Source organism: Elephas maximus, chromosome 6, assembly GCF_024166365.1.
Source record: "Elephas maximus indicus isolate mEleMax1 chromosome 6, mEleMax1 primary haplotype, whole genome shotgun sequence".
NCBI classification, from domain to species: domain Eukaryota; kingdom Metazoa; phylum Chordata; class Mammalia; order Proboscidea; family Elephantidae; genus Elephas; species Elephas maximus.
The window spans coordinates 15,113,322-15,137,710 of NC_064824.1; the positions used below are offsets into that span (position 1 = coordinate 15,113,322).

General features: G+C 46.1%; 1 protein-coding gene across 1 annotated transcript in view; it reads left to right on the forward strand.

Moving 5' to 3' along the window:
• MYO7B (myosin VIIB) overlaps positions 1–24,389 on the forward strand; it is a 115,527-nt gene that overhangs the window by 12,242 nt on the left and 78,896 nt on the right. Inside the window, exons 5-13 of the mRNA XM_049887940.1 lie at positions 1,576–1,697; positions 2,790–2,932; positions 5,699–5,812; positions 7,348–7,501; positions 15,824–15,900; positions 16,998–17,117; positions 17,459–17,601; positions 19,839–20,049; positions 20,775–20,910. Coding sequence (XP_049743897.1) covers positions 1,576–1,697; positions 2,790–2,932; positions 5,699–5,812; positions 7,348–7,501; positions 15,824–15,900; positions 16,998–17,117; positions 17,459–17,601; positions 19,839–20,049; positions 20,775–20,910 — 1,220 coding nt within the window. The remainder of the gene's footprint in view (positions 1–1,575; positions 1,698–2,789; positions 2,933–5,698; positions 5,813–7,347; positions 7,502–15,823; positions 15,901–16,997; positions 17,118–17,458; positions 17,602–19,838; positions 20,050–20,774; positions 20,911–24,389) is intronic.

A 24,389-nucleotide genomic window follows, 5' to 3' on the forward strand; every position in this document is an offset into this window, starting at 1 on the left:
CAGGGTCATCCTGACTTGGAGCTGACCAGACAGCATCTGGTTTTATTCAACGCAGACAACCTGGGGAGAGGCACACACGCCTGCCTGGACTTAGCTCTGGGTCCTGCTGCCCTTCCCCCTAAGAAATCCCCACTACCTAGGGTTCCTTCTTTCCGTACCTGGTGTTTTACTGGGCCACCAGGTCCTGGGCCTCTCCTGTCTTCAGTAAGCATTCCCTGAGACAAGGAAGGAAGGACGCAGGGTGGTGGGGTGAGGGAGCACCTTTAGAAATGGGGCCCAGGATAGGCACTTGGGGATGCAAGGGTCAAACAGGTGAGGTCTCAGCCCCCAGAAGTCCTGGGGCAGGCCTCAGGTGAGGAAGGGGCAACGTGGCTCTAGGTCCTGACTCTCCCTACAGGCTGCCGTGAGGTACTGCCTCTGTCTGCTTTCTAACCTGGCCAGGAGTGAAACTGGGCAACTGGCACGTGGGCATTCCTGACGTAGATGTTGAAGTGTACAGGAATCACCTGGGACCTTGCCAAAGTGCAGATTCTGAGGCAGCAGACCTGGGTGGGGTCTGACACACCTTTCTAACCAGGCGATGCTGCTGGTCTGTAGGCCACGTTTCTGGGCCTACACTGTAACGATTGAAATTTTCCATAATAAGAAAGAATCTATGAAAAAGTCATGTTTTAAGCCTTAACGACAATAGTCACATTAATAACTGTCAACCTAAGGGCATGCTGTGTGCCAGACACAGCATATTTTTTAATTTAAACTTCCTAAGTCATTAAAAAACAACTAGCTTTCATGTCTCACCGTTATGGAATTAATACATATTTATTACGAACACTTTAGAGGTTTTCAGAAAGAAATTGCTGGATATTTTTCTAAGAAAAGGCTCCTCTACCTCACCCCCCTCCCCCACTTGGTTGAAATGATACTGAATTCTACCAACTTTTTCACTTCACAGTAACTAGTCTCTGTGTACACTTGGCTTTAATGGCCATGTGAAGTTCTCTGACACAAAATTTTCTCTGTCACACGTACTATAATTTATTTCCCCCACTGATGTTACCTGCAGCTTTCCGTAATTATAATGATAAATAATGCTTTAAGGAACAGAAAGCTTTGTAAGAGAGCTTTTCCTGACTTCGGGATGATTTCTTAGGCTAAAAGGCAGGAATAATTCTTAAGGTGTCACACCTGTGCCAAACTGGTTCCTAAAGGGACTGTTGCAGCTTCCCTTGGCCTGCGTGGATACAGCTGCTTGTGGAGACAGTCACAGTTGTTGTGTGGCCCTGTCTATTCAGTCTGTACTTACTGAACACTGTGTTGGTCCTCTGCTGGCAGCCGTGACATGACCCAGCTGTGCCTTCAAGGAGCTGCAGCCTGGCACGCAGAAAAGGCGGCACACCAATAATGAACTGAGTAGACCGTGGGAACCCCCAGGGACCTGCAGGGAACATGCAGTAGATTTCCACACAGGGAGAGGGCTTCCCGGCTCAGACTGGCCAGAGTGGTCCTGTGCTGTGTTTGCGGGGTGCTGAGTGGTGCTGGAGAAAATCTTTCTGTTGACTCATGTCCATCTTGCAGCGGTGAGTCTGGGGCTGGGAAGACGGAGACCACCAAGCTCATCCTGCAGTTCCTGGCCACTGTCAGCGGCCAGCATTCCTGGATTGAGCAGCAGGTCCTGGAGGCCAACCCCATCCTGGAAGGTAGGGGCACCCTCCCAAGTGCCACGCTGGGACCTTCCCTGCAGTAGGTGCCCATGGAGACGGCAGATGAGGTGTGACATAGAGTAGAACAGAGACCTTCAGCAATTCCTCGGGACTCCCCAGGGCCCCAAAGAGGAGGGGTGGCTGGGTGCTCTAATTTTACTAATTTCTGCTCTGATCTTTTCTATGTCCTTTTCCTTGCTTTAAGTTTAGAGTGCTGTTATTTTTCCAGTTTCTTAAGGCTGAAAGTTAGGTTACCGTATTTTTTACACAAATAATGCATACCTTGTATGTTTGTTTGCCAGATGTGCCCTTCCCCCTACAGGGTATTTTTGTAGGTGCTGCTATGCCAATTTTTTTTTTTACAGATTGCTGTAAAACAATTAGCATAGTGCACTTACAAAGGTACCCGGGGTGGGGGGGAAGGGTGCAGCTGGCAAACAAACGTGGAAGATGCATGTTATTTGGGTAAAGATACGGTGTGATTTTAGATCTTTCTTTTTTCCCAATATAGGTATTTATAGCTATAAAATTTCCCTCTAAGCACTAAAACTGCTTTAGCTAAATCCCATAAAGTTTTGGTATGTTGTGCCTTCATTTTCATTCATCTCAAAACAGTTTCTGATTTTCCTTTTGATTTCTTCTTTGTCTCAAAGAAGGTTACCTAGGAGTGTGTTGTTTAATTTCTATGTATTTGTGAGTTTCCCGATTTTTTTTCTCTTATTGATTTTTAATTTTATTCAATTGTGGTCAGAGAACATATTTTGTTTTACTTCTATTCTTTCAAATTAAAAAATGGCCTAGCCTATGGCCTAATTATTTCTATCTCCTGCTGCTTTCCTCCTGTATCCTATGCTTCAGCTATATTTCTACATCTGCAAGCATATCCCACACTTCCTGGCCTCCAATCATTTACCTACACTTTGCCTGCCTCATAACACGCCCTTAGCTGCCACAGTTGTCTGCTTAAACCCTACCTGTCCTTAAATTCTGAGCTCAGCTGCCACCTCCTTTGAGAAGTCTTTCCAGATGACCCCATCAAAAGTAATTTTCTCCTTCCTGTTCATCATGGGCACCACCCACCCCCATCAGCCTTTGGAAATGCCAAGACAGTCCACAATGACAACTCGAGTCGCTTTGGGAAGTACATCGATATCTACTTCAACCACAGTGGGGTGATCGAGGGTGCTCGGATTGAGCAATTTCTCCTGGAGAAGTCTCGGGTCTGCCGGCAGGTGAGGTCCCCGCCTGTGGGAAGGGGCTCCACCTGGGGCCAGACCACTGCTCCCGCTCTGAAGCTACACTGTCCAGGGAAGCGCTGAATGGGAAGTACAATCGTGGGAGGATTGGAGGGCACCTACTATCCCCCTCTGCTTCCATATCTTCTCCCTAGGGGCCTCACCAAACTCGCACAGGCCTCAGCATGCTCCCACAGAAATCCAGCCTTACCCTGATGTGAGCCAACCAAACCAAAACAAAACCCGTTTCCATTGAGTTGATTCCAACTCATAGCGAACCTATAGGACAGCATAGAACTGCCCCATAGGGTTTCCAAGGAGCAGCTGGTGGATTCAAACTGCTGACCTTTTGGTTAGCAGCTGAGCTTTTCACCACTGCGCCACCAGGGCTCCGTTACGGGCCAATGACCCCCAGAATTGGACAATGATAATCTTTCCTCAGTATTCCAGGAAAACTTCCATTTTGAAGTTTTTATTCATATAATTTCTTGTTTGTTTATTCTTTAATGCCTCCTATTTCTCACCTCTACTAAAGTTGCATCTAAGGCTGGGCCAGTCTCCAGCTGAGGGAGGGGTATGTCCTGGGGTGTGTTTGGGCCATGGCAGGGAGAACTTTTATTCTATTAATATGATCTATTACATTAATTGATTTTTGGATGTCAAATCAACCTTGTGTTCCTGGTATAAATCCCATTTAGTCATTCAGTGGAATGGGAACTGAGTAACAATATCCAGACAACCATGCGGCCAGGAATAAGGTGCAGGGGAGTGGGGCCAGCTTCATGGGTGTGCAACCTGTGCTGTCACAGAGGGCCCTGCACTGACTTGGTTTAATGCTCTTCTGTTGCAGTCTTGAAATTCTTAATAATTTTGAAAAAGGGACATGCATTTTCATTTTGCACTGGCCCCCCAAATCATGTAGGTCCCGAATGTCAGGGATCCCAAGGTGTGGCACCCACAACATCAAGGTGAACACAGCCTTGTCAGGGGAAGGTGCTCTTGTATGGTAGCATAACCTCTAACACACATGTACATACACCCATGTACGCACACACCACACGGGAAGGTCCAGAATGGGAAAAAGCCACCAACAGAGGGGTTGGGGCTATGTATGAGGATGGACAGACACCTAGGCACTATGGGAACCTGGAGAAGCAAGCTCACGTTTGCCGGCCTCTACCTGGTGCCAGGCATTTTCTCTGTATTATCTCATTTGAGAAGTAAATATTATTACCCCTCATTTTATAGATGAAGAAACTGTGTCCAGATATATTAAGTAGCTTGTTCAGGGTCACAGAGATAGTAAGTGGTGGAGTCTCTCTGACTCTGAAGTCTGCCCTTTCCAGAAGCTTGCACTTCTTCACATGGTAGTTGGTGAATTCAGAGGACTGGTTACTCAAAGGAAAAAAACCCAAATCCACTGCCATTGAGTCAAATGTGACTCATGGTGACCGCATGTGTTAGAGTAGAACTGAGTTCAGTAGGATTTTCTTGACTGTGATCTTTATGGAAGCAGATCACCAGGCCTTCCTTCTACAGTGCTGCTTGGTGGGCTTGAACCACCAACCTTTAGGTCAGCAGTGATTGCGAACCACTTACACCACCCAAGTGTACAGGAAATTTATAAACAGGTTGGAAACAAGCCTTGTCCATGATAAGTGAGAGGCTAAAAAATGGTGGCACTTCTATACTATGGAATATGGGGGACATTTGTGTTCAGAGTGGTGGTAGAATTCTCGCCTTCCATGTGAGAGACCTGAGTTCGATTCCCAGCCAATGCATCTCATGTGCAGGCACCACCCACCTGTCAGTGAAGATTTGTGTGTTGCTATGAAGCTGAACAGATTGCAGTGGAACTTCCAGACTAAGACAGACTAGGAAGAAAGGCCTGGTGATCTACTTCCAAAAATCAGCCAGTAAAAGCCCCATGGCTCACAACAATCTGACCCCGTGTGCATGGGGTCACCATGTGTCAGGGGTCGACTCAATGGCAGCTAACAGCAACAACAGCATACTATGGAATGCTGGGCAAAGTTAAAATGAATGAGGAGGTGTGTGCTGATGTAGGAAGATCGCCAAGACATGTATGTAGATGGAAAAAAAGGAAGCTGTAGGACTATATGTTCAGGATGATTCCTTTTACACAAAAAAGGAGAAAACCGTTTATAGATACATTTTAAGTAAATGCATTAAAGTGTCTGGAAAGTGGTTCCAGGGAAGGGAAGGACAGGGATTTGAGGAAGGGAAAGGCAGGGTGAAGAGAAACCATCGCCTTTTAATACTACATACTTTAGGAATGTTTGAATTTTTGCGATGGGAATGAATGATAAGTGGTGTGTTAAAAAATGTAGGCAACCTAGGTAACTCTATGGGGGCTACTAAAGAAAATAGGAAAGCTCCATGGCCAACTGTAAAGAGCATGGGATTCTGAATCAGAGAACCTTGCATGAATCCCACCATCACTCACTCATGGGTGACCTGGGTGCAGGGCCATCCAGGCTGTGAGGAGCAGATGAAACACAAGTGACCACTTGGGATGGGATGAGGGCGAAGGGGAAGGTGGCCTTTAGCTCTGAGCTGTCAGGAACAATCAGCCTCTGAAGCCCAGGATGAGGAGACCAGCCAGGCCCTCCGTGGGTCAATGCCAGAGACAGGCACAACTGGGGAGACCTTGTCCTGAGGCCAGGGGTCTGGGAGACAGTGCCAAGCTCCACGGCCTTGGGGAATTGCTTATGCCCATCTGTCTGGAATGCCTCCCACCAGGCCCCGGATGAGCGAAACTACCACATCTTCTACTGCATGCTCATGGGGATGAGTGCTGAGGAGAAGAGGCTGCTGTGCCTGGGGATGCCCTCTGAGTACCACTACCTGACCATGGTGAGGCCTGCCCTGCCTGCTTCCCTCCCTCCTGTCCTCTCAGTGGACAATGGTGAAAGTGGGCCCGGCTTAGGGAGAAAGGCTGTGTCTGTTCAAACCCTGGGCTTACTGCTGCAGAAGAACCCAAACTCTGGCCAGGCCCCTAAGGTCCCCCTCTGCCCCTCTGTCTTTGGTATCAACTTACAGAAATTTATACTCAGCAGCGTGCTCCTCATTTCCTGCAACCAAATTTTACCTCCATGCCCTAAACTGAACCTACTGTCCTTCTCTACAAATCTAATCTTCTCTTGGTCCTCCCAGGCCAAAGACTCTGTGTCACCCCAGTGGGTCATCGGGAAGCCATCTGCACCTCTCACCTCTCCTCCATTTCACATCCAATCTCCCGTCACTGCAGGTGCCCTTGAAAGAAGGGGCATTGCTCTTGTTCCTGACTGCTCCCCATTGCCTAGGCCAATGCAACACAAATAACTACCCCGTTCAGGCTTGTTGACCAGTGAATGGATGAGCTGCCTCTGAAGTATCTCTCCTATACAGTCCCTGCCCTCTGTGTTCACTGCCTCAAAGGCCCTCATCATGTCTTGCCTGGACCATTGCAGTAGTTCTCCAGCCCTCTAATCTATCTTCCACTCTGCAGCCAAAGTCATCTTCCTGAAATGCCAATCTGATTTGTTATGTCTCTGGTTAAAATTCTTCAGTGACCCCCATTTCTTGGAGGGTACAAGTCCAAGCTCCTTGGCATGGTTTCCAGGCCCCCCCATGATCTAACCTGCCAAGCCCTCCTGCCCCAACTCTGACCAGAGCCTCCTTACAGCCTGCCCCTGTCAGCCCAGGCACTTCCTCTTCGGGGCCTCCTCGGTGGCCTTGCTCACACTGGCCTCAGCCAGACTGCCTTGTCCCCCACGTCAGCTCCCCCCTCCAGGAGGCCATCCCCACTTCTGGGTGGGCTGGACCCCTCCTGTGGTGGGTCTGACCAGATGTCTGTGACTTGAATAAATCAGGAGTGAGTATATGTACCTGCTTTGTGCCACGCTCGGGGCTCTTTACCGAGGCTGTCTCTAATCCTCATAGCCTCTGTGCATGGCAGCAATGCTGCTTTCTGGTTTTTATATGGAGAAACTGCAACTCAGAAAAGCAAAATGTCTTGACCAAGTTTATGCCATTACCAGGGTTACAGCACTGGTGGCAGAGCCCAGGAGGCTGGTCTGAGGCTTCATGACCCCACCTCTAGAAGTACTTTTATAGATTTTCTAAGCTTGAGCTTCGACGTGGCCCCCTCAGAGTCACGCAGAGTCTATGAAGGGTAACTTATCGGGGTCTTTGGCTGAGTCCCTGAGGCAGCTCTGTCTCACTGACCCTGGATGGAAGAGGGGCGTGTGGGTGGGAATGTCTGCGGTGGCACCCTCTTAGCTCTTGGCACCAGAACTAAGATGAGACAGTTAAGTGAAAGCAGTTGCTGGCCTTGGGGAGGACATTGGCATCAGCTCAATAAGGCCGTGTGGAGGCCCCCTAGTAAGCTACTGTGCCCCATCCTGCAGGGGAACTCCAGCTCATGTGAGGGTCTCGATGATGCCAAGGACTACGCCCACATCCGCTCAGCCATGAAGATCCTCATGTTCTCCGACTCTGAGAACTGGGACATCAGCAAGCTGCTGGCAGCCATTCTCCATCTGGGGAATGTGGAGTTTATGGGTAATGCTGCTTCCACCCAGACCGAACCCCTGGGGAGGGAAAGCGGGGGCCGGGGGCAGGAGGAAAAGGAAGTCTCTGGGGGTTCACACTGGAATCGCCCACACAGGTTGTGTAATCCAATCTGCCCTTGTACAGATGAGGAGTCTGAGGCCCGGGGGAGAGGGTGGGGCCTACCAAGGTCTTACCAGGAAGAGAAAGAACCAATGCTTTAGAGCTTGTGCCCCAGCCTAAGGAGACCCTGGCTGGTGCAGTTAATGCACTCAGCTGCTAACTCAAAGGTTGGAGGTTTGAGTCTACCCAGAGGAGCCTCAGAAGAAAGACCTGGTGATCTGCTTCCGAAAAAGCAGCCACTGAAACGCCTGTGGAGCACGGTTCTGCTCTGACGCACATGGGCTTGCCATGCGCAGGAATTGACTTGATGGCAGCTGGTTTTAGTCCCCAGCCTGAGTGCCCAGGTGCAGGGCCTTTCGGTAGGTTTGGCTTTGCCTGTACCTCTCCATCTCTGTCATCTGCCTACACCTAGAGGGAGGGGAGTACTGCAGGAAGGGGAGACTCGGGAGGGGAAGGAGGTAGGGTGCTCCCACAGCAATATAGGCATGGTGAAAACCATAAAAGAAGGATGAGAAGTGCTCGCAGGTGGGTTGGCAGGGAGCACCAGGCCATGGGAATGGTGAGGTCTGATGTTTCTGTAGAATCCGTACTTGGTTAAGGGATGTCAGAAACATTGATGTGGCTGCATGAAAGATGAAGCTGATTTTGAGACAAACCCGACTCAGAGGAAAAAATTAGGTGTGTCTGAGTGGGTGCAGAGGGAGGAGGACCACTCCTGTATCACATATTCATAATCCCTGAGGTCATTTCAGACCTCTGCTTTAACCTGATGCTCTCTTAGCAAAGATTCATTGACCTCCTACCACATGCCGAGCCCTGTGCTTGGTGCCAGGAATTTAGAGATGAGTGAGGCTCAGAGTCTATAGGAGGAGATATAAGTAAAAAGGTGGCTATATAAAGAGAGCTGAGTACAGTGAACAGGTAGAAGACTGGCAGGGGGGTCCACCTGGATTTGGGAGTGTATCGATGACATGAGAACTAAGATAAGTAGAAGATAGCAGGTGAAAGGGTTTGGGGGGTCTGGGAAAGGGCAGCATTCTCCAAGAGCAGGGAACTGCATGTACATAACCCCAGAGGCAAAAGGGACAGCATTTAGGGAAATCCCATAGGTTTCATATGGCTGGAGTATGTCAGGGGGACTGTCAAACAATGAGGCTTGAGAAGTAGACAGGGGCAAATCTGGAAGGTCTTGTATTCCATGCCAAGAAATCTGACCCGAGGACCAATAATTTCCAAATAGCAGATCATGGACCACTATGGGCAAGAAAAATTTTCATTGGATCACAAAGATTTGGGAAAAATCAGGGCAATGCCATGGATTTTTCATAAAGCTTAACTGATTCAAGTTTTTGAAAAATGACCTTTCCATATTTAGTATTAGAAAGGTATTTATTTTATTAACTTTATTTAATAATTTATTAGATTAACTTATTTAATGATAATAAATGGTAGGGATTTTTTTAATGATATTTCTTGACAAAATAAAAAGTTGATAACCTTACATTGATCCCCAGAATTTCTTTTGACATATTACTGGCTCATGAAACTCAAGTTTGGGAGCCCCTTACATAGTACAGGGCCAGTGAAGGGTCAAGCAAGACATGGCACAGTCAACCTCTTGATAAGATCACTCTCAGACTTGCACTTGTGGAAATAGCAGACCAGATAATTCAGGCCAGCCCTCCTCTAAACAAAGTATTAGAAAATCTTAAATACATAAAAAGGCTAATATGATAGTTTGAAATTACCTGGCCAAAATTTAAAGACAAGAATCTAGATATATAAGCTCAGCATGCAAAGCCACTCTTCCCTGAGGTCATTTCCTCATCTAGAAAAATATATTGGTAAAATTTAGTTATGATTTTGGAGGTATCATGGGATTAGGGGGGAATGTCAAAGCTTAGAGCCTCCCAAAGGTAGAGACCATGATCAGTCACCCCCCTACCCACTCACCACCACTCTTTAAGCTGAGACTTCAAAGGGCTACTCACTCAGGTAAGAGTGAACTAGAGTAAACAAACTCATGCATGAACTTGTAAACCAGTTTGTACCATCAGGATGGTCTAGGAATTAAGGTGTCCTGACCCTGGTAGCATAGTGGTTAAGAACTACGGCTGCTAACCAAAAGCTCGGCAGTTCGAATATACCAGGCGCTCCTTGGAAACCGTATGGGGCAGTTCTACCCTGTCCTATAGGGTCGCTATGAGTCAGAATCGACTCAATGGCAACAGGTTTGGTTTTTGGTTTGGGACCTGTTAGTACCCCCAAGCATCTAACAGAAGTTACAGGCAATCTTCTCTGGAAGAAAATACCATCAACCTAGATTACAAATTATTCCTTCCAATATTTTTTGAAGTGCAATATCCAGCATGCAGCCAAAAGTAAATAGGAACAAGGAAACAAAACACTGTGAGCAAGAATCAGCAGAAATAATAGACAGTAGAAATAGATTCATAAAGATTTTAGATATTGTAATTATTGGACACAGGCTATAAAAAAATCTATGCTTGCTATGTTCAAAAAAAAATCCAAGCTTGAAAATGTAGGCAGGAAACTGGAAGCTATAAAAAAGTGACATTACAGGTTTAGAAAGAAACCACATAGAAATTCTAAAATAAAATAAACAATTTAAGAACACAATGGATGGGTTTAACAGATGATTTTATACATTTGAAGAGAGAATGTGTGAGCTGAAGGCAAGTTAGAAGAAACTATGTGAATACAGCATGAGAAACAAAAAAAAAAAGGAAAGTATAAAGGAGAGGGTGGGAGACCCAGAAGATACAGCATACATTTCGTTGGAGTCCTAAAGGAAAGGAGAAAGGTATAGGCAATAATTTGAAGAAATAATGGCTGGTTCTACAGCTAATGAAAAACACCAATTCACAGAGCAGTGGGAAAGGATAGACTTTTCAATAAACTTGGACAACTGTCTCACACCATATAAGAAAATCCATTCCAAACAACAGCCAACATTATACTCAATGGAGAAAGATCGAGAGCTTTCTCCCTTGGAATCAGGAACAAGACAAGAACGCTCACTCTCACCACACCTATTCAATATTGTATTGGAAGTCTTAGACAGAGCAATAATGCAAGAAAAAGAAACAAAAAGTATCCACATTGGAAAGGAAGAGGTAAAACAATCTCTATTCGCAAATGACATGATCCTTTTCTATATGAAAATCCCAAAGAATCCACAAGAAAGCTTCTAAAGCTAATAGAGGAATTTAGCAGAGTTGCAGGATACAAGGTCAACACACAAAAATCAGTTGGGTTTCAATAAGAAGGATCATAACAGAGAACTATAAAATGGTATACTCCAACAAATTTGAAAGTCTAGAGGAAATGGACAAATTTCTAGAAACACACTACCTAATCAAACTAACAAAAATTGATGCTGAAAATCTGAACAGACCATAACAAGAGAAGAGGTTGAAAAGGGAAAATAATAAAAACTTCCAACAAAAAAAGTCCTGGCCTAGATGGCTTCCCTGAAGAATTCTACCAAACATCCGGAGAAGAGCTTACACCAGTACTTCTCAAACTATTTCAGAACATAGAAAAGAAAGGGATACTTCTGAATTCATTCTATGAAGCCAGCGTAATCCTGATACCCAAACCAGGCAGAGACACACACAAAAAGAAAATTACACACCAATATCTCTCATGAACATAGAAGCAAAAATGATCAACAAAATTCTAGTCAATAGAATTCAGCATCATATATTAAATATATATATATACACCATGACCAAGTGGGATTCATACCAGGTATGATGGTTTAACATTAGATGCAAGGAGGGTTTAACATTAGAAAATCAATCAACGTAATCCACCACATAAATAAAATAAGAGTCACATGATCATCTCAATTGGCACAGAGAAGGCATTCAACAAAGTCCAACACCCATTCCTGCTAAAAACTCTCAATAAAATAGGTATAGAAGGGAAATTCTTCAACATAATAAAGAGCATCTATACAAAGCCAACAGCCAACATCATTCTTAATAAAGAGAGACTGAAAACATTCCCCTCGAGAAGAGGAACAAGACAAGGATGCCCTTTATCACAACTCCTATTTATCATTGTGCTGGAAGTCCTAGCTAGAGCAACAAGGCAAGAAAAAAGAAATAAAGGACATCCAAACTGGTAAGGAAGAAATAAAACTGCCCCTATTTGCAGATAATATGATACCATACATAGAAAACCCAAAGAGCTCCGTGAGATAACTACTGGAACTAATAGAAAGATTCAGCAGAGTAGCAGAATACAAGATAAACATACAAAAATCTGTTGGATTCCTATACACCAATAAAAAGAATGACAAAAAGGAAATCAGGAAAGCCATAACATTATAGCCCCCGAAAAAATAAAATACTTAGGAATAAATCTAACCAGGGATGTAAAAGACCTATACAAAGGAAACTACGGAACACTATTGCAAGAAACCAAAAGAGATCTACATAAATTGAAAAACATACCATGCTCATGGATAGGTAGACACAACATTGTGAAAATGACAGTTCTACCAAAAACAATTTACGAATACAATGCAATCCCAATCCAAATACCAATAACTTTCTTTAAAGAGAATGGAAGAACTAATCGTTAACTTTATATGGGAGGGGAAGAGGCCCTAGATAAGTAAAGCACTGGTGAAGAAGAAAAATAAAGAAGGAGGATTCGCACTGCCTGACCTCACAACCTATTATACAGCTATGGTAGTCAGAACAACCTGGTACTGGTACAATGACAGATACATTGACCAATGGAACAGAACTGAGAACCCACCTATAAATCCATCCACCTACAGTTACCTGATCTTTGATAAGGCCCCAAAGTCCATCAAATGGGGAAAAGCCAGCCTTCCTAACAAATGATGCTGGCAAAACTGAATGTCCATTTGCAAAAAAATGAAAGAGGACCCATTCCTCAGACCATACAGAAAAGCTCATTCAAAATGGGTCAAAGACCTACATATAAAACCAAAAACTATAAAGATCATAGAAGAAAAAATATAGAGTCAATGCTAGAGGCCTTAATACGTGGCATAAGCAGGATACAGACCATAACTAACAACTCACAAACTCCAGAAGATAAACTAGGTAACTGGGATCTTCTAAAAATTAAACACCCATGCTCATCAAAAAACTTCACCAAAAGAATAAAAAGACAACCTACAGACTGGGAAAAAAAATTTGGCTATGACAAATCTGACAAAGGTCTAATCTTTAAAATCTACAGGAAAATTCAACACCTCTACAACAAAAAGGCAATCCAATTACAAAATAGGCAAAGGAAATGAACAGACACTTCTCCTAAGAAGACATTCAAGCAGGTAACAGACACATAAGACAGTGCTCGAGATCACTAGCCATTAGAGAAATGCAAATCAAAACCACAATGAGATACCATCTTACCCTGCATTACTGGCATAAATTAAAAAAAAAACAGGAAATAACAAATGTTGGAGAGACTGCGGGGAGATTGGAACTCTTATGCAAGCTGCTGGTGGGAATGCAAAATGGTACAACCATTTTGGAAAATGACATGGCACTGCCTCAAACGGCTAGAAATAGAAGAAATACCATATGATCCAGCAATCCCACTCCTAGGAATATATACTAGAGAAATAAGAGTCGTCACATGAATAGACGTATGCACACCCATGTTGACTGCAGCATTGTCCACAATAGCAAAAAGATGGAAACAACCCAGCTGCCCATCAACAGATGGATGGATAAACAAACTATGGTATGTACACACCATGAAGTACTATGCAACGACAAAGAACAACGATGATTCTGCAAACATTTCACAACGTGGATGAATCTGGAGGGCATTATGCTGAGTGAAATAAGTCAATCACAAAAGGACAAATCTTGTATGCGATCACCACTATAAAAACTCATGAAAAAGTTTATGCACAAAAGAAACCATCTTTGTTGGTTACAAGGGAGGGGGAGGGTGGGGACAAAAAAACACTAAAGAAACGATAGATAAGTGGTAACGTTGGTAAAGGGTAAGACAGTACACAATACTGGGGAAGCCAGCGCAACTTGTACAAGGCAAGGTCATGTGAGTTCCATAAGAAGAAAAAAAAAAATCAGTTGAGTTTCTGTACACCAGCAGTGAGAAATCTGAAAAGGAAATTAAGAAAATAATTCCATTTCCAACAGCATCTATTTTTTTCCTAAGTGTATAAAATACATAGGAATAAATTTAACCATGAATGTGAGAGACTTACACAACCAATGTTATAAAACACTGCTAAAAGAGATGAAAGAAAACCTAAATAAATGGAAAGACGTCCTGTGTTCATATATTGGAAGACTTAATATTGTTAATATGTCAGTATTACCCCAGGAAATCTATAGATTCATCACAATCCTGATGAAAACTACAACAGCCTTCTTTACGGAAATGGAAAAAATCAATCCTCAACTTTACACGGAATGTTAAGAGGCCCTGAATAGCTAAAGCAATTCTGAAGAAAGAGAACAAAGTAGAAAGATTCACTCTTCCTGATTTCAAAACATACTGTATAGCTACAATAATCAAAACAGCCTGGTACTGGTATAATAATATACACGCAGACCAGTGGAATAGAATTGAGAACCCAGAAATAAACCCACATGGTCAACCGATTTTTGACAAGGATGCTAAGACCATTCAATGGGGAAGGGTCTCTTCACTAAATAGTACTGGGAAAATTGGATTTCCACATGCAAAAGCCAGTTCAAAATAGATTAAGAACCCAAATGTGAAAACTAAAACCATAAAATTCTTAGAAGAAAGTATATTGGCTGTCGGGCCCAGCTTTTAAGGATGGATTATTTGATATAATAACAAAAGCTTGAAAGACAAAGTAGATCAACAGGACCTTGTAAAAATTAAATACAGGTAGCTCCCGACTTACAGCCGGGTTCTATTCGAACGACTTTGTCGTAAATCTGTTCTGATGTAAGTCCAATATCTCATTTCTTTTAGTTTTCATTATTATTGCCTTTTATTAGTAGTATTTTTATAAATCTTGTCTTTATTTGTCTTTGGGGGTTGGAAACATTTCATATAAACTTACAGATATGTTTTAATACATATATACATACATTTATAAAAAAGACACAAATCATAAACATTTACTCTGATGATGAACAGTTGGATGACGTTGGCATTCTGTCAGTTACGGTAATAACTCCACTTGTGGAATGTTCTGGATCATCTGGATTATCCCTGGGAGTGGGGACGGCATGTCCAGTCAGAAAATTAGTGAGACAGGGACAGGGGTCTCAGCCAGAAAGAGCCCATGAAGGACTTCTGGAGTCGGTTCTATATTTTGCTTTAGTGGTGGTCACGCAGATGCTGACTTTATCATTATTCATTATACCACACCTTTGTGTTTCATGCACTTTTCTATATTTATGCTTTATTTCGTAATTTTTAAACGTTTTTTAAAAAATAAAGACAAAAACAAAACCTGCATACAATCTGGTTGTACTAAGGTGGAGTTGGATCAAAGGGGAGAAACTTGGCATAGAGAGACTAGGCAGGAAACTACTGCAAGAGTCCAGGTAAGAGACGAAGGCATCTAAAGTAAGGTGGTGTCAGTGATGGGATGGGGCAAAGGCGCTGACCTGAGGGGGAGCATGGACAGCGCTGAGGACAGATCACATGTGGAGGTTGAAGAAGAGGCAGAAATCAAAGGAGGCCTCTAGCCACCACTTCACTCCCAGTGCCTGGAGATGGGCCCAGCCTACAGCGGGTGCTCAATTAATGCCTGTTTCATTTGTTTGGATGAATGAATGTCCAGGTTTCTTGCATGAACAACTGAGTGGATTGAAGGGGCCAATGACTCATCTTCTCCCCTGATATATCCCCATTCCACCCCCAGCATCGATGTCTGACAGGAATCCCGGTTCAGATTCCTTCCCTCCAAACAAGCTCCTGTTTCTTCATGCTTCCCCTTGACCTGGGCCCTGATCTTGTCCAGCAGAAAGGGAAGTGGTCTGTGGCATTAATTCATAGTGATGGGACTAATGATTGACAGCCACCAGGGGTATTTGCTCCGTAAAAGGGAGGAGACTGGGACAGGCAATGACTCACACCTAGGGACATTTGTGTCCAGTGCTGTGGATCTGGGTCACGATGGGCCCGTGTCCCATCACTGCAGGTGGCTTCGGCACTCAGGGTTACTGTTTCTCTCTGCAGCCGCAGTCTTTGAAAACCTGGACTCCTCGGACGTGATGGAGCCATCCACCCTTCCCATCGTGACGAAGCTGCTGGAGGTAGCTGAGGCTGTTGTGTCTGCCAGCTCCTGTCTCTGTGAGGGCCCTAGGGGCCGGGACCAGCAGACCCTCCCATTTCTTTTCGAGCCCCGACTTCTGCCTTACTCCCTTCTCCCGTGTTATGAGCTCCACCCTCACCGTCTGCACACTGCAGGTGCCTGGGATGGGGTGAAGGAAGGCGCAGTGTGGGCCAACTGTCCCTCCCTGTCCTATGTCACCCTGCTTCTCCCCTACACTCTGCCTTCTGACTCTCCATTCAGCCAGCCCCTAAGGCTTCCGCACCCTGGCACCTAACCCAAGGCCCCGTGCTCTGGACCCTGCGCCTCCCATCAAGGTGTCCCTGTCCTGCGTCCCCAACCCAGGGCTTCTCCCCTGGCTGTGCTCCTCTGGGAGAGTGGGGTATACCAATGAGCCTGTGGCCAGTGCTGCTGCCTCCGTGTTATGATAGAGGCCAGAGGGGCCCGGGAAGAGTAGGAAGTGTGGCAGGTATTGGGAGGGACATTGTAGTGTCCTTACATCATGCTACATGTGGAGGTTCTGGTGAGAAATTAATATGAGAACAACAACAACAAAAAGCAGTCACAGTAAGCACGTTTGGCTGTTAACTTTCTTCATTTGGTTCAAGGGTTCCTAGAAGCCTTGGATTTGGCTGGCTTGGTCTTCCTGAGTGGTGAGAAAGGGCTGGCTCATCCAGACTCCCCTTGCCTCTGTAGGCTGTTGGGGGAGTGGCTCCTGCTGGGGCATACCCAGAACCCTCCCTGCCCCTCCACGGCCAGGGCTCCCTCCTCAGAGCCAGCTCTCCCAAGGACACATTTCCCCAGACCAGTCTGGTGGTATTGGCCTCTATCCCGGCCCCAGGAGACCAGCCCAGCATGCTCAGGGCCCCCACACAGATCGTGCATCTCTGCCAGTCTCTGGGCCCAGCTCCTACCAGGACTCTGATGCTGAGCCCATCTGAATCCTGGGCCTGGCCACAGGCGCAATCCCTGCCTCACGGTCTTGGGTATTGGGTCCAGAGAGGGAACAAGACAGGACAGAAGTAGGTGAGAGCCCTGGCCCTGCCAGGTGTGGTACCTGCCTGCTGCCTGTGTCCCCAGGTGCAGCACCAGGCACTCCAGGACTGCCTGACCAAGCATTCCATCATCATCCGTGGAGAGTTTGTCATTAGGCCCCTGAACATCACCCAGGCCGCAGATCGGAGGGATGCCTTTGTCAAGGTAGTGTCCTTCGACCCTTCTCCACTCCCCACGGGCCTACGTGTCCATCTACTGAACATGGCAGGGGACCCCTATCCCCACTGGTGGAGCACGGAATGAACACTGGCTGTGGAGACAGAGATGCCTGGGAAAGTCCCAACTCTGCCCTTCACCACCCTGTGTACTGCAGCCTTCTTAGCTCCTGGGCCCTCGGGTTCTTGTCTTTAAAGCAGGGATAATATCCCTCAGTCGGCCCTGAGGGTATGGGTCTGCATGCAGCCTTTCAGGTGGGCTTGAAGACCTGGGCCGCCCTCCTGTTCCTGGGCCTCAAAGCCCACATGGCTCTACCCCCTGTCTCGCAGGGCATCTATGGGCACCTGTTCCTGTGGGTGGTCAAGAAGATCAATGCTGCCATCTTCACTCCGCCCTCCCAGGACCCCAAGCATGTGCGAAGGGCCATTGGCCTCCTGGACATATTTGGCTTTGAAAATTTCCAGAGCAACAGGTATGAAGGTTTCTGTTCATCTGCTTTCAGGAAATGGAAGGCAAATCCCAGCCCCTCTCTCACTGGGCAAGCTGGGGGATAGCCATTCCCAGTCCTGCTGGTCTGGGAGCAGGGCCTCTTGCTCCGCCCATAGATGCCAGGGCCAGTCTCTGCTAAGCGGCCATTGTCTTTCTGCTGGAAGGAGGCCTGTGTGCACCCCCAGCATGTCCACCACTTCTGGAGAAGCCACATGGCTAAAAGTATCACCCTCCCGCACCCACCCCACCCCCGCCCGGAAGAGCCAGACTGAGGCCCTGGCATTTGTCATGAGCCAGAGCAAATCATCATACAGGGTTAGGATGCATATGGAAAGGCAATAGTGTTGGTTCACCTGTATCTTTGGGTGAGACAGTATAACGGGTAAATAGAGGAAAACTAGGGACATTTGTGAACCACACTAACTTTTGAGTCTGGAGGGGGTAAGGCAAGGCCAGACCCCTACTCAGTGCCTCAATGTCCCCACACCCCAGATTGGAGGCTGAAAAGCTGTAAGCAGAGGCAGGTCAGAAAACTGACACCCAGCTGTGGCTGTGATGAAGGTTGTGGGGGAAGGCGGGGCAGACACTGGTAAGAAGGGAGCCAAGCCTCGGAGCCAGACAGGGCAGGAGGTGCTGAGGGCCTTTATCAAATGGCAGGAGGTGGTCAGAGAGTGAGAAGAATGAGTGCCCGTGGGGCAACCAAGCAGAAGACATTCTGGGTACAATCTAGATTACCCGGGTGAGCCTGGTCCCTCTAAAAGGGGCTTTGCGAGCCGCAACCTGGGACACAGGTTCCAAGAAATGGAGGCCTCAGGGAACTGCCCGAGGAGCCCAGGAGCTGCCTGACCATGGTGTGCCGTATTCAAGGCCTGTCTCCAAGTGAAGCCTGTCCTGGCAGTGATTTCTAATGAAGGCCCCTTGAAGGGCCAGGATTGCCAAGTCACAGCCATTCCACATGCAAGCACGCTGGGATCTTGGACCCCTGGTCCCAGTGGGGTGGGCAGGGCTGAGGCTTACTCACTGGAGGCCAGGTAGGAGGGGATGGGGCTGGCAGGACAAGGCCTGACGTGGCAGGGGCCCTAAGGCAGAGCAACTCCAGGGTAATTCAGATCCTTGCTTCCTGGCTCTGGGGCAGGGGGCAGTACAAGCACACTTCTGAACACTTGGTGGTGGGAGAATGGTGGGCTCTGGAAGCTGTGTTCACAAGTCTGCCCACAGGTGGTCACAGTGACCAGCCATCAATAGCCACCACTGGGGTTTGTGAGGGCTGCAAACTGGGGGCCTGGTGAAGGCAGGGTGCTTTGAGGTCGCCCGGCCCCTCACTCAGTCATGCCTTCTCTGGGCACAGGCAGGTGTGGGTGAGCGTGTTGAACATCTTCCTGACCTCTCAAGGTAAAGATTGAAGCAGCAGGCTTGGGTATGACATGGGCTATGGTTTTGCGTAAATAGGGGACTCACTGCCCAAAGGAAGAGCTGCCAAAGTGAGACCCACGGGGTAGCAGGAGCGAACTGGGTAATGAGGAAAAGGAGGAGGAGGGCACCACTTATGTGAAGACTGTGTATGGGCAGTCACTGGAAAGAACAGGAAGTCCCAGGAGGGCTTCAGCAGCAGAATGGCCCGACGGGATTTGCATTTCAGAAAACTTCCTCTAGTGGCTCTGGTAAGATGGATTTGAGAGGTGAGGCTGGAGGCAGGAGAGCTATTAGGAGGTCACTGATGTGCTGGGTGAACAGCAAAGGTGGCCTGGACTAAGGTAGCAGTGGTGGGGCTCAAAGAAATGAAGGGTCAAGGTGTCCTGCTGGAGATAGCACGGGCGAGACTTTGGTGATTGATTGGAATTGAGTGGAGAGTGTGTGTGTCAAGCTTGACTCCTTGGTTTCTGACTTGAGGAGAAGATTGTGGGTGGAGGTACCATTTCCTGAGGTGAAGAACTCAGGAGGAAGACCAGGTTAAAGGATTAGTAGGGAGGGGGGATGGGGCAAAGGGTAAGTCTGCTCAGTGCAGACGGGCTGAGATCCGTCAGGGCCCACACTTCTCCTAGTCTGTTTGCAGGTTATAGTGATGGTGGCAGAGAGAAAGGGAGGGTACGCGGGGTAGTGTGTCTGTGTGCATGGGGTCTTCCTGTGCATGGGGATGTGCCTCCGTGTACCTATGTGTGTGGCCGCGTACAGACAGCTGGTGATCCTGCCCCACCCTGGGCGGTGACATTGCCTCCACAGCTTTGAGCAGCTCTGCATCAACCTGGCCAATGAGCATCTGCAGCAGTTCTTTGTGCAGCATGTCTTCACCATGGAGCAGGAGGAGTACCGCGAGGAGCACATTGCCTGGGACTACATCCACTACACTGACAACCGGCACACCCTGGATCTGCTGGCCCTCAAGCCCATGAGCATCATTTCCCTCCTGGACGAAGAGAGCCGCTTCCCACAGGTGTGTCCTGGGCTGTCAACGCTTGCTGGGAGACTCCACTGGGGTGGCCCATTTGTGCCCAGGTGGCTAAGAGCTTTGCCAGGAATTAGCAGACCAGCCCCAGGCCAACCAGATCCTCCTCTATTTCTAGGCCTGCCACAGGCCCGCCTCCCCCAAGGATGCCCTCCCTGACTCACGCTTGCTCCCACTCCCCAGTAGAACTACAACTCCCCTCTATGAAGTCCTATGACTAGAAACGTCTCGGTCTGGTACTTGATTATTTAGATTCAAGAACAGACCCCAAGAGAGGGCTTGTTAAGCACCGTGGGGCCCAGAGCTGCGGAGGGTGCAAGGGAAAGAAGCACTTTCATCCTTACCCTCCAGGGACTCTGCACACTTTTGAGGAGCTGAGCCTCCCAAATGCAATTGGTGAGAGCTCTGAGTCTAGAGAAGGAAGAAGCGGGGGGCGTGGGGTGCTGGACAGTTGTAGGGAAGGGTGGGGCAGAAAGAGTCAGTGGTGGAGGTCAGCTAACTTGGCAGTCTCTACTCCCAGCTCTGCCCTCACTCATCACGGCAAGTCACTGACCCTCGGGTGTCAGTTTGCTGTTGGTAGAGAGGCCCTCGGTAATTCAGAATCCACATTCCTTTGCCCCGAAAGGGAGCTCCTGAGCCCTGTGATCGCACCCCCTGACCTCCCCATGCCACCCTTTGGGGCCTGAGCCCCTGGGGCATCTGGGTTCTTCCAGGGGACAGACATCACCATGCTGCAGAAATTGAAGAGTGTCCATGCCCACAACAAGGCCTTCCTGCAACCCAAGACCATCCATGATGTCCGATTTGGCATTGCCCATTTTGCTGGCGAGGTGTATTACGAGACAGAAGGTGAGTGCAACTCTCAAAACACCCCCTTCCAAATCTGGACTTGTTTAGGGAGGCTAGGGCAAGAAAGCTAGGGGACTAGGTTATTTTCCAGATCTAGCGATGGCACTGAAGGGTAGGTACAATGGCTTTTACTGGAGAAAAGGAATGGAATGGCCTATGCAGGATTTTTTAGGGGAGTAACAGTTTTCTGTTTTTTAAATTGTGCTTTAGATTAAGGTTTACAGAGCAAATTAGCCTCTCAATAAATAATACACATATTGTTTTGTGACATTGGTTGCCAACCCCACGACATGTTAACACTCTCCCTTTATCAACATTGGGCTCCCCATTACTAGCTTTCCTGTCCCGTCCTGCCTTCTTGTTCTTGCCCCTGAGCTGGTGTGTGCCCATTTAGTCTCGTTTTATTTTATGGACTTGTCTAACTTTGGCTGAAAGGTGAATCTCAGGAGTCACTTGACTACTGAGTTAAAAGGGTGTCCGGGGGCCATGCTTTCAGGGTTTTTCCCGCCTCTAGCAGACAAGTAAGTCTGGCCTTTTTTGTGTGAATTAGAATTTTGTTCTCCATTTTTCTCCAGCTCTGTCCAGGACCCTCTATTGTGATCCCTGTCAGAGTAGTTTGTGGTGGTAGCTGGGCACCATCTAGTTGTGCTGGACTCAGTCTGGTGGGGGCTGTGGTCCATTAGTCATTTGGACTAACTTTTCCCTTGTGTCTTCATTTTCCCTTGCTCCAGAAGCATGAAACAAGTTGAGTATCTTAGATGGTCGCTCACAAGCTTTTAAGACCCCAGATGCTACTCACCAAAGTAGGATGTAGAACATCTTCTTTATAGACTATGTTATGCCAATTGAGCTAGATGTCCTCTGAGACCATGATCCCCACCCTTCAGCCCAGCAATTCAGTCCCTCAGAGAGTTTGACTGTGTCCATGAAGCTTCCATGGCCTTGCCTTGGTCAAGTGGTACTGGCTTCCCCCGTATTTGTGTACTGTCTTACCCTTCACCAAAGTTACCATTTATCTACTGTCTAGTTAGTGGTTTTCCATCCCTACCCCTCCCTCCCTCATAACCATCAAAGATTGTTTCTGTGTGTAAACCTTTTCGTGAGTTTTTATAATAGTGGCCTCATACAGTATTTGTCCTTTTGTGATTGACTTATTTCACTCAGTATAATGCCCTCCAGATTCATCCATGTTGTGAGGTGTTTTGCAGATTCATCATTGTTCTTTATTGTTGCATAATATTCCATGGTGTATATGTACCACAGTTTGTCTATCCATTCATCTGTTGATGGGCATCTAGGTTGTTTCCATCTTTTTGCTATTGTGAACAATGCTGCAATGAACATGGGTACGCATATGTCTATTCGCATGACGGTTCTTACTTCTCTAGGATACATTCCTAGGAGTGGGATTGCTGGATCATTTGATATTTCTATTTCTAGCTTTTTAAGGAAGTGACATATCATTTTCCAAAATAGTTGTACCGTTTCGCATTCCCACCAGCAGTGGGTAAGATTTCCAGTCTCCCCACAGCCTCTTCAAAATTTGTTATTTTCTGTTTTTTTGATTCATGCCAGTAATGTTGAGATGAGATGGTATCTCATAGTGGTTTTGATTTGCATTTTTCTAATGGGTAGTGATTGCGAGCATTTCTTCATGTGTCTGTTATCCGCCTGAATGTCTTCTTTGGGGAAGTGTGTGTTCATATCCTTTGCCCATTTTGTAATTGGATTATTTGTCTTTTTGTTATAGAAGTGTTGGATTTTCCTACAGATTCTAAAGATTAGAGCTTTGTCAGATTTGTCATAAAAAAAAAATTTTTTTTTAGCCAATTTTTTTCCCGTGGCCTGTAGGTTCTCTTTTTACTCTTTTGGTGAAGTCTTTTGATGAACATAAGTGTTTAATTTTCAGAAGATCCCAGTGATCTAGCTTTTCTTCTGATGTTGGTGTTTGTGTACTGTTAGTCATGGTTTGTATCCTATTTATGCTGTATATTAGGGCCTCTAACATTGACTCTATATTTTTTCTTCTATGATCTTTATAGTTTTTTGTTTTATATTTAGGTCTTTGATCCATTTTGAATTAGTTTTTCTGTATGGTGTGAGGTATGGGTCCTGTTTCATTTCGGGGAGTAACAATTTTATTGAGATATAGTTCACGTACCATGCAATTATCTACTTCAAAGTGTACGATTAAATTGTGTTTACTATACTCACAGAGTTGTGCAACCATCACCGTGATCAATTTTAGAACATTTTCATCACCCCAAAAAGAAACCTTGTACTCATTAGCAGTTACCTCCCATCCCCCGCCAACTCTCCCTAGCCCTAAGCAACCACTAATCTACTTTCTGTTTCTATGAATTTGCCTTTTCTACATGTTTTATATAAATGGAATCATACAATATGTTCTCCTTTGCGCCTGGGTTCTTTCACTTACCCAGTGCCTTTGAGCCAATTCCGACTGATAGAGACCCCGTGAGGTTTCCAAAGCTGCCAATCTCTATGGAAGCAGACTGCCACGTCACTCTCCTGTGGAGCTGCTGGTGGTTTCGAACCACCAACCTTTTGGGTAGCAGTTCATTGCTTTTAACCACTGTGCCAAAGTTCATCCATATTGTAGCATGTATCAGTATTTGCTCCTTTTTATTGCAGAATAATATCCCTTTGAATCCCATACCACATTTTGTTTATCCATATATCTGTTGATGGACATTTGGGTTGTCTCCAGTTTCTGGCTATTATGAAAATTCTTCCATGAACATTCACGTACTAAGTTTTCTGAGGACATATGTTTTCATTTCTCTTGGGTATGTACCTAGGAGTGGAATGGCTGAGTTATATTGTAACTCTAGGATTAACTTTATGAGGAACTGGAAAACTATTTCGAAGTTTGTTTCCAAACTTTGGTTCCAAAGTAGTTGCACCATTTTACATCCCCACCAACAATTTCTCCACGTCCTTACCAATACTTGTCATTTTCTGTTTTATTTTATTAGTGTTATAGCCACCCTGGTGAGTGTGAGGTAGAATCTCATTGTAGTTTTGATTTGCATTTCCCTGATGACTAATGATGTTGAGCACTTTTTCATGTGCTTATTACCCATCTTAGTTATCTAGTCCTGCTATAACAGAAATACCACAAGTGGATGACTTTAAGAAATAGAAGTTTATTCTCTTACAGTTTAAAAAAAAAATTTTTTTTTTAATTTTTTTAAAAAATCCGAATTCAGGGTGCCAGCTCTAGGGGAAGGCTTTCTTTCTCTGTTGGTACTAGGGGAAGGTCTTTGTCATCAACCTTCCACTGGTCTAGGAGCTCCTCGGCACAGGGAGGTCCAAAGGACACACTCTGTTCCTGGCACTACTTTCTTGGTGGTATGAGATCCCTCTGTCTCACTGTTCACTTCTCTCTTTTATATCTCAAAAGAGATTGACTCAAGATACAGCCTAATCTTGTAGATTGAGTCCTACCTCATTAACAT